At 50.4% G+C, this 10,538-nt stretch overlaps 1 protein-coding gene across 3 annotated transcripts in view; it reads left to right on the top strand.

The window, feature by feature from the left end:
• The first annotated feature begins 9,485 nt into the window (after window positions 1–9,485).
• CLTA (clathrin light chain A) overlaps window positions 9,486–10,538 on the top strand; it is a 20,729-nt gene continuing 19,676 nt past the window's right edge. For 2 of the 3 annotated variants that reach the window (XM_019555345.1, XM_019555346.1), the window contains exon 1: window positions 9,486–9,819. In XM_019555345.1, coding sequence (XP_019410890.1) covers window positions 9,579–9,819 — 241 coding nt within the window. In that variant the 5' untranslated portion in view covers window positions 9,486–9,578. The remainder of the gene's footprint in view (window positions 9,820–10,538) is intronic. The other variant, XM_019555347.1, reaches the window with a different exon arrangement.

The raw sequence follows: 10,538 nt of genomic DNA on the forward strand, positions 1-10,538 counted from the left end.
TCCTCCTGGCAGTAATAGTCTTGTCCTCTGTTTCTTACCCAATATATCCAGCTACTGCTTGTTCCCCCTCCCCCCAAGGAAATGCATGTGCACACTCATGGGGAGCAGCCCATAGGGGTTATCTGGATAAGGAAGGGGCAGGCAGAGGAAGGAGATAACAGAAAAGACTATCACCAAGCTTCTGTTGGGTCTGAGTGAATTCAAGTCAGCAGGCTCAGATGAGCTTCATCTCAGGGTCCTGAACTAGCAGAGGAGATGTCAGAGCCCTTGACAATAATATTTATGAAGTTATAAGAGACGTCTGGGTTGGGTACCAAAGGACTGGAAAAGAAGAAAAGGAGGACCCAGGGAACTACAGATCCATTAGCCTCACCTCAGTACCTGGGAAGTTACTGAAACAGATCCTACGGAAAGCCATTTGCAAGTATCTGGAGAAGGAAAGGCTGACTTCAAGCAGCCAGCATGGATTTATGAAAAACAAATCGTGTCAGACAAACCTGATGTCCTTGTTTGACAAAGTAGCTACGTGGATAGATGAAGGAAATGCTGTAGAAATAGCATATCTGGACTTCAGTAAGGCTTTTGACAAGGTCCTGCAAGACCTTCTCATAAACAAATTGGAGAAATGTGGGCTGGATAAAACTACTACAAGGTGGATAGATAACAGGCTCAATAGCTGTGAGCAAAGGCTAATGATTAATGGGTCCATGTCGCAATGGCAAGAGGTTTTGAGTGGAGTCCAACAGGAGTCTGTCCCTGTGCTATTCAGTGTAGTTATTAACCATTTGGGTGCTGACATAGAAAGCTTCCTGAGCAAGTTTGCAAATGACACAAAACTGGGAAGGATTGTGAACACATTATAGGAAGTGAGTGCAATTCAGAAGGATCTTGACAAATTGGAAAGTTGGGCTAGAGCTAACAGGATGAAGTTCAATGCAGACAAATGAAAGGTGCCACACCGCAGGAGGAATAATCAAAAACACAAGTACAAAATGGGTGACACCTGGCTGAATGGCAGCTCTTTGGAAAAGGTCTTGGGAGTGTTGTTAGACCACAGACTCAATATGAGGCTGCAGGGTGATGCAGGCCACACAAAAATTAAATACGGTTCTGGGATGCATCAATAGAAGCATTAAGTGCAAGACACAGGAAATGATAGTGCCTCTCTATTCAGCACCTGTTAGGCCTCATCTGGAATACTGTGTTAAGTTCTGGGCTTCACATTTTAAAAAAGACATGGAAAAGTTAGAGAGGGTCCAGGGGTTGGTAACAATGATCAAGGGCTTGGAAAGTAAGTCAAATGAGGAGAAGCTGAAGGAGCTAGGCATGTTCAGCTTGCAGAAAAAGTGCTTAAAAAGGGCATGATAGCAGTCTTCAAATACTTGATGGGTTACCATAAAGAAGGACAGCATCTTTTGCCTCTGGTTGCAGAGAGGAGGTTGTGGACCAGCGGCTTGGAGTTGTAGCAAAACGAATATATATTGATACCTGGAAAAACTTCTTCACTATTAAAATTGTGAGGCAGAAATAGACTGCTTAGAAAAATTGCGGATTTTCTATCACTGGTGGTGTTCAGGAAGAGGTTGGACAGCCACTGGTTGGGGATGATCTAGGTATCACTATGCCTATGTTCTATTATGGGTATTTTCCATGCTTCCGGGCTTTGCTGGTGCCTTTCCCCACCCCCGCCCTTTTTTTTCTGCTATACGTGTCAGGGTGTTTTTAAGTCTCCCCAGAAGCATTGAGTGTTGGCTACAGCTAAGGCTCTGGACTTCAACTGGGGTGTGCTGATTCTCCTGCTAGGAGCAAAGCTGGAGGTTCATGGTTGGAGAGTGTTGCCCATCCACTCAGCGTCAGACCAATCTCCATATTTAGGGTCAGGAAGGAATTTTACTCCATGGTCAGATTGGTAAAGACTGTGAGAGTTTTTGCCTTCTTTTGTAGCAGGGGCATAGTCCTCACCTAGGACCCCTTAAACGTATATTGGCAACATTTTATAGAACAGAGCATTGACTGCCACAGGTAAAGCAGTTCCCCTGCTTTACCTGTGGCAAGTTAGGGTATTAGGTTTATTTTGTGTCAGGGTTGAGAGTAGTCTTATGTAGAGTTTAGATTGGGGTGGGTAAAATATAGCCCGTGGGCTGGATCTGGTCTGCCAGGGGATTTTATTTGGCTTGTGGTGGGTCCCTGGGGCCTGCCTGGGAAAGGTGCCAGGGGCAGCCCAGGATGTGGCATGTGCTGCTGAGTGGAGTGGGGCTGGGGCAGCATAGTGGTCAGACTCTGCTTCTCAGCAGCACAAGCTGTGGTGGCTCCTTTCTGCTGCTGCCTACTATCACCACTGCCACTGGCCCCAGCCCTGCTGCCTGGGTACTCCAGCCTGTCCAACCAGCACATGCCACCAGGGTTGCCGTATGGAGCGGGTGGGCTGGGTCTCCATGGAGACTGGTGCTTGGCCAGGCGGATGGGATGGGATGGGGCTGTGGGAAAGCAGGGAGCAGCATTCAGGAGTGGGACTGGCAGGTAGGGCCAGGATCACAGGGTGGTGACAGTGCAGAGCTGGGGCCTGGGACAGAGCCACAATCTGCTCTCTGCACATCCCTGTCATGTGGGGAACAGATTGTGACTCTGCCCCTGCCCCTGCCCCTGAGCATTCACTGTCCCTGGTCCCGCCCCTGCCCACCTGTCCCAGATGCTGCTCCTCCCCGTCCATGGTCCTATCCCATCCATCCAGCTAAGTGCGCCCTGCCCATGTGGTCCCGGGCTGGTCTCCATGGAGACCCTGTGCACCCGCTTTGTCCCCCATTCCCAGTGGTGGGTGCAGGGTGTATGAGCTGATGTGCCTGGGCAGTGGGGCTGGGTTCAGCCCGATAGGCTCAACTGCCTCCACCCCATCAGCACCTCCCCTTCTGCCAGGCTGGGTCAGCATCCCCTCCCTCCCCCGGCCCACAACTCACCAAAAGTCCTGCTGTGGACCTCTAGCCAAAATAATTGCCCACACTTGGTTTAGATTATGGTTGCATGGGATGGTTTGGTTTGATCCTGGATCAGGCAGGGGTGGACTAGATCCATGTCAGTGGGTTGTGACCCAAAAGTGAATCATGAGAGCATATGAAAGGGTCATGAACAAACTTTAAAAATGGATCAACAAACTTCAAAAAAGAAATCTCCTTTAAAGGAGAAAAACATAGAAAACCTATGCAAAGAGGGACATGGGTTTTGAGAAGGGGATGGAAGGGTGCGAGTTCCAGGTGGGTGCAGGTTCCCAAATAGGTCCTGGTACAAAAAAGGTTGAGAACCACTGAACTGGATGACCTCTGGAGGTCATCCAGTCCAGTCCTACATCTCAAAACTTCATTGTGCTTTGAATTGTTCCTACTTATGGTATGGCATTTAATTTTAACTTTCTCTACCACCATGGCTCTTGTGCAATAAAGTTCTCCTTTCATGATTTCCTAGTGCAGAAGTAATGCTGTACATAAATGCCAGCTATACAATGTCTGTCTCATTTCCATACCTGCATAATGATTAGACTCGTTTGCAAGGATTAATTTTAATTTTCCTACAGTTGTGTATAGTATATATAAAATATCTAATATAATGTATGTGTGTTATATATATTGTATAACACAAGATATAATGTATAACATATAACTATTTCAGAATACATTAAACAAAATACTATTAAACTAATTACTTTAAGTAGACAACCTTCTGAAACAGCTGGAAAAGACTTCACCAGTGCCTTGTCTTTCTAGTAACAATAAGCACATGCTTAAAATGTCACTTTCTCGGACATGCCTAAAGAATTCAGTTATAGATTTGGAGTTCAAAGAAATCTTCAAAGATGGAGCATGATTAATTTTGGAAAGGGATGATAGGCTGTCCCCTGCAAATGGGACTGAACATGCTGACCCCAGGGGTCCCCACCACTCCTACATCCCTGTCAGTAGTGTAACTGGGGGTGGGGGGCGGCAGGAGGGCAAGAGAGGCAACTACTCTGGGCACCAAGTTAGGAGGGTGCTGGAATCGGCCCCCAACCCCTGAGGTCATTTCCACGCTGGGAACTCCAAATCAATCTCTGGCTCCTGCTGCTTTAAGAGCAACAACTAGAATGATATGGATATGACTCCTGTCCCTCTCCTGCTCTCAGGTCCTTTACCCCTGCCCGTTTTTGGATCCGGTTCCTCCCTCCTGTGCCCCCTGGAACTCACAGCCCTCCATCCCCTTCTCAAAACCAATATCCCCTTGCCCCTGCTCTTGAAACCATTTGTCTCCCCTTCTCTTTCCTTTCTCCCCCTGCCCTCCTCTTCCTCCCAGGGTTTGCCTAGGCAGCAACTCTGCCTCTTACACCACTGGTTCCTGTTAATAAGTATTATTCATTTAACCAATCTTTACAAAGTTTCCTCCTTGGTGTGAGGTATAGCCAGAGTGTTATGGATGAATGAACACAACTGCCATAGCTGTTACAGCTTCATAAACAATAAAACCAACATCAGCAAAGGAAATGGAATCACTTATCTTTGGGATGGATACCTTGGTTATTATGCAAAACATTTCAAGGTGCACCTGAATTCTAGATTACTCAAGTCACATCTTTCCACCCAGGGAACATGCCAAATCATTACGTAAGACGTTTCTTCTCAACCCTCCTTCAAGAGTCAGTTTTTATACCAGGCATTAATTTGACCCATTTTGATGTAGATGATATAGAAATTGTTCTGCATTCTGAATTTGAAAACTATTCAGACTCAGTAGTATCCTATGGATAGGATCCTATTTTGAGCCATTCTGCTTATATTTCACATTTCTCCTTCCCTATTCTCTGCTAATATTCTTAAGAATTCTTTTCCTGAAGCTGACTCCTCATTTCAGTTCATAATGTGATGTTGTAGTCACTTCCACAAAAACACACTGTGGCACTGAGCCAGCAAGGAGGGGTAGCGGGGAAACAGAAGAGAGGTGGAGAGAGACCAGAAGCTGGTAAGTGCTTTGTGTCACTTAACTAAGGGTGCTGTTACAGGTTACATTTAAGCCATTCTGAATCAGGAATGTTAAGTCATCTTAAAGTAAGAGTAATTTCAGAGCAGTCACAGGTTAAGGCTTAATACCATCTCAGACATGCACAAATGTGACTTGCCACTAAAGGGCATGATGACCAAGGGCATGGACTCTTTATTGGGTGGGAGACAAAGTGGAAGGGTGGCGTGTAGCTTGGAAACTAGCATGGGGGCTGTGGCTTCCCTCCCTCCACAGCAGCAGGAACTAAGCTGGAACCACAAGTGGGAGGAAAGAAATATTGAAAAACTGTTGGAAATGAAAGGCAAGGGGAGAAGTAAAGAGAGAGGAGCAAAAAAAGAATATTAAAAAAAACCCCTAAATCTTGCACGTGTCAATGAATTGGGACTGGGTCAAGTGGTGGGGGGGGGGGCAGTTGGGTTAGGGGTAGCAAGCTTCATGCTGCATGGGATGGAGGAACTGTCCTAGCCTGGGTGGGCTGTGCAGGGAAGGCATAGCCAGGGCACAGGGCTGAGAACCAGCATGCTTGCTGCATGACGCAGAGCACATAGCATGGCAGAGCTAATATCCAGGGGGGCTTGTGGGGCCAGGAAAACTGAGGCATGGTGAAGTGGCCAGCTGGCAGTGATGGGGAGGGGAGGCACAGTGATGGGGTGTGGTGCCAGTGGGGAAGGGAGGGAGTTCGTATAGCAAAGAAAGAGGGAAGGAGAACCCTCTGCATCAGACCACCTTGGTCTCCTTAAAACCTTTAAGATTATATAAAGCATTATGTAATTATTTAAAGCATTTTTAGTTGAAACAAACTAAATAAATAAAGAGTTTTTCATGTGTTAATGAACCGTGGGTGGTGAGAAAGGGCTGGTTCCCGGGGAGCTCCCTGGCTCAGCCCAGCCAGCTGGCACTATGCTAGCCTGACCCCACAGCCTTCTTTGGGGAAAGCTGGCGGAGATTGAGTTGGGGTGGAGTGGGGTCATGCAGCCTGGGAGCAGGGTTGCTGAGACATAAGGGGTATCATCTTCCCATCCTGGCTGGGAGGATTGTCCTGCCAAGCCCCAGATGTCTACAACAAGCCCTGCTGAGCCCCCAGTTCCATTCCAGGTGGGGGAGTTTAGATGGGCCCAAGCTTCCCTCCCTTCCCCCCAAGTCCTGTATGGTCCTGTTGCAGCCTAAGAGGGAGGGGGCTGGTGTGTACCAAGTCAGTGAGCTTAGGTGACTGGCTCCAGGCCAGCTGTTTGCAAAGAGCCCTACCAAATTGGACTTCAGTCCCTAACCCCATCCCCATCCCTCCAAGCCATGGGTGGAGGGCTGCTTATTGAGTTTTGGCAAGCCATTGAAGGCTGCATGACAGGCAGCCCAGGGCAGATAAATATTAATTTTCTAAATTTTTTAGGGGTCCTGCAGGCCAGATAGAATGGCCTGGTGGGCTGCATCCAGCCCACGGGCCACGTTTTGCCCACCTCTGCTCCAAGCCTTGCTCAGGCCTGCCTGTGCCTTTAAGCTGGACACGAAGTGTGGGGAAATTTCAATTAAGCTCAGTTTACTTGAGGTCAGCTGAAATCTTACCACACCTACCTGACCCTTTTCCCTTGTTCTCTCTTAGCCAGGCAGGTAGTGGGGATAGAGTCGGGGGACAGCTTCCCTCAACCCCCCTCCAAGTCTTGACCCAAGTAAAGAAGACTATAGGAAGCTTGACAGGGTGGGCCCAGAGAGTCATGCTTCCCTGGCACCAGAGATAAGCCCCAGCAGCAGGGAACAGAGCTGCTGCTGTAGGGAGAAAACATGGAATATGGGGAGGCATGCTTCCCCGGGCCGTAGTCTCACTGCATTTACATCCTGGCAGCTCCACCCCCAGTGCAGAACTGCCAGGTGGGAGACTAGTGGAGGTTTGGAAGGTGGAAAGGGCTAAAGACGCTGGGAACTGTGCTTCCTGAGATGCTGGAAGACTACAAATTGATAGCTTTATCTCTGTGGAGCAGCTCCTTTGACGAGAGCCAATCGTCTTGGTGTGCTGTGACCAGTGGGGTCCCACAAGGCTCTGTCCTAGGGCCTATACTATTTAACATCTTCATCAACTATGTGGACATTGGTCAGAAGTGGACTGGCCAAGTTTGCCGACGACACCAAACTCTGGGGTAAAGCATCCACACCTGAGGAGAGGAGGTTGATCCAGGCGGATCTGGACAGACTCATGAAATGGGCAGATGAGAACCTGATGGTGTTCAACACTGAAAAATGCAAGGTTCTCCACCTTGAGAGGAAAAACCTGCACCATGGTTATAGGCTTGGTAGTGCTACGTTGGCTAGCACTACAGATGAAAGGGACTTGGGGGTCACGGTTGACCACAAGATGAACATGAGCCTTCAGTGTGATGCTACAGCTAGTAAAGCGAGCAAAACGCTGGCTTGCATCCATAGATGCTAATCAAGCAGATCCCGAGACATCATTCTCCCATTGTACTCAGCCTTGGTGAGGCCACAGCTGGAGTACTGCGTCCAGTTTTGGGCTCTGCAATTCAAAAAGGATGTGGAGAAGCTTGAGAGAGTGCAGAGGAGAGCCACATGCATGATCAGAGGTCAGGAAAACAGACCTTACGATAAGAGACTGAGAACAATGGGGCTATTCAGCCTGGAAAAGCGCAGGCTCAGGGGTGATCTGGTGGCCACCTATAAGTTTATCAGGGGTGTTCACCAGGATCTGGGGGAATGTCTGTTCACCAGAGCACCCCAAGGGATGACAAGATCGAACGGTCACAAACTCCACTGTGACCGGTTCAGGCTGGACATAAGAAAGAACTTCTTCACTACCCAAGCCCCCAAGGTTTGGAACAGACTGCCACCTGAGGCGGTTCAAGCACCCACTTTGAATGCCTTCAAAACACATTTGGATGCTTATCTTGCTGGGATCCTGGGATCCCTGCTGACTTCCTGCCCCTGGGGCAGGGTGGGGCTGGACTCCATGATGCTCTGGGGTCCCTTCCAGCCCAAATGTCTATGAAATCTTTGAAACAACACCTTATCTTGATCTGGGTAGAATAGCTCAAAGATAACCCTCATCTCAACTGGTTACATTTAAAGGCTTATAGAATAAGTTAACACCCTTTCATGCATAAGTATTCCCATTTTAAGTGCCTTTAGAATAGTTTAAACGTAACCTTTAAACCCACCCAAAAAGAAGTGGCTAAGACTGTGGCTTTCAGCCAGGATGCCACAAGAAGTTGCCCAGGGTGCTGCGAAGCTGGCACTGCTGGTGCCACCACTGCAGAGTGAAACTGCCTGGCATACCTTGGTTTTCAGGAAGCACACTGGGATCAGGAAGAGCTGTAACAGAAGTGGTGTACCTGCCCCTACAATGTAATGCATGAAGTTGCACCCTTCTGGTGCAGCTGTGTCTTAGCTCAGCTCCAAAGTGCTTCCTAAAAACAGGTGCAGGGGACAGTTTCATTTGCCCCAGGCACCTGTTTCCAGGAGACACCGTGCAAGATCTAACCAGGCAGGGTTGTGACAAAAGCACATGCTCCTGCCACAACTGCTTCCCAATCTGGCTCTCCAAGGAGCGCACAGTACCATTCCACCTGGCCAGGGCAAGGGTGGCAGTGACAGCACTGTAACAGCCTGGTGGCCTGCCCCCTTCCCCCACTCTGGTCTTGTGTGTCCTTTTGTCTACCTCCTTCCCCTCTCGCCTCCCCAGTGCTCCCCAAAAGCTGTGAGCACAGCCCAGCACCTGGTCCTCGGACTGTCTCTTATGTTCCCAGGATTCAATATTAATAACATGAATTATTAATAGATGGATGCCTGACATTCATAACACAGCATTATTTTTTTTAAATGGGTTCTGCCAAATTTGGACAGGTTTTGGAGGGCTGTCTGGAGCCTAAAAAGGTTGAGAACCACTGGGCTAGGAGCCTTGCTGCACGGGACACAGTGCACTTGTTTTATTTAGATCCCAGTCAGCATCACCATGTTGCTAGCAGTCCGAGGTAATGCTTACTGCTGTCCCCTAATCTGGGCCTGTGCTGCCGGCAACGGGAGGACGGAAACACGCGGAGCTGACCCCAGGAGAGGCTGCTGCTCCTGTCCCAGGACCTGGGACGGTTTGAGAGCAGTGCTGGGCCCAGGCTCAGGCCTGGAAACCCCTGACCGGGGGCGGGAGGCCCGCGCGGGCGCCCAGCGGCAGCACAAGGCCCCTGCCCGGACGCGACACCCCTGGGGCTCTCACGTGGCAGCCCCACACCAAGCGCTCAGCTGACACCGCCGCACTGGACGGAGGGGCAACGGAACGGAGCCGAGCGCGCTGATTGGCCTCATCCCACGCCTGACTCATCCCTGCTCTCCCCGTGAGGGGGTGTCACGTGAGGACCCTGCTGTCCCCGCCTCCCTCCTCGCCCTGATTGGCTGTTCGGGCCCGCTTGGCCTACAGCTCATTGGTGGCCATCCCCGTCAGTGCTCGCCGCGCCCGTGCCCGGCAGGCATTTCCGGGCGGGCCGGGGACGCAGCCTGGGACCGGAAGTGGGTTTTGCTTGCGCGCCGTCCGTTGCCTCCTGCTCGTGTCCTGCTTCGTCGCCATGGCCGAGTTCGACCTGTTCAGCGCGCCGCTTGCCCCGCAGCCGCCCGTCCCCGGCCTGGGGGGCGACGGCTCCGGCCTAGGCAACGGGCCGCTGGGTGCCGCCGAGGAGGACCCGGCCGCCGCCTTCCTGGCGCAGCAGGAGAACGAGATCGCGGGCATCGAGAACGACGAGGGCTACAGCATCCTGGAGAACGGCGACGTGCCCGCTGGCCTGCAAGGTCCCGAGGGACCCGGCCCCGGTACGCCCGGCTGGGAGGGTAGGGGGGAGGCCTGGGGAAGCGGGGCGCGCCCCCACCCTGCCCGGGCGCCGGATTCCTGAGTGCTGCTGCCGCCGCCTCGCCGGCCCTTGCTTGGTACGAACACGTCCTCGCTCGCTTCTCGCAGGAACCGTTGCCCTTGTTCTGACCTGGGAGCCAAGCACTGCCGCTTGGGACCCCTCTCTGCCTCCGGTCTCCTGCCTTGTTCTGTTCCAGGCCTTGTCTTGGTGCCAGGTGACTGTTTGCATCCAAGCAGGCCCAAGCTCAATCTTGTAGGATGAAAGATGGGTATGTGGGGGTGCAGTTGTCCTTTCATTAAGTCTTTCTTTTTTCCTTAAAGCTGGAGTTCTAGAGCAATAATACCCTGTTCTGAGACTCTTTGATTCTGGCCTTGCCTCCTTCAGAGTTGAGTAACTGAAATAATTTTGTAAAACTTCTCTAAGTTGTAGGACTTGCAAGACTGCTCCTGTTGAAAGCCCTGTGGAGCATGTGTAAAGCTGGTGGCTTCCCTCTTAGGGCTAAACCAAAGCTGAGCCCCACAAAGTGGCACCAAATTGTTTCCTGTTGTATCTAGGCTCACTGGAGGTGAGACTGAAGAATGTGGTGGGGATATTTCATTAAAATATGTTGGCAGTTGGGCTAATATTTTTTTTTTATGGAGACTTTTTAGTCACTGTCTTTAGTGAACTTCATCTTTCTCT

Source organism: Crocodylus porosus, unplaced genomic scaffold, assembly GCF_001723895.1.
Source record: "Crocodylus porosus isolate Cpor-Errol unplaced genomic scaffold, CroPor_comp1, whole genome shotgun sequence".
Classification (NCBI taxonomy): domain Eukaryota; kingdom Metazoa; phylum Chordata; order Crocodylia; family Crocodylidae; genus Crocodylus; species Crocodylus porosus.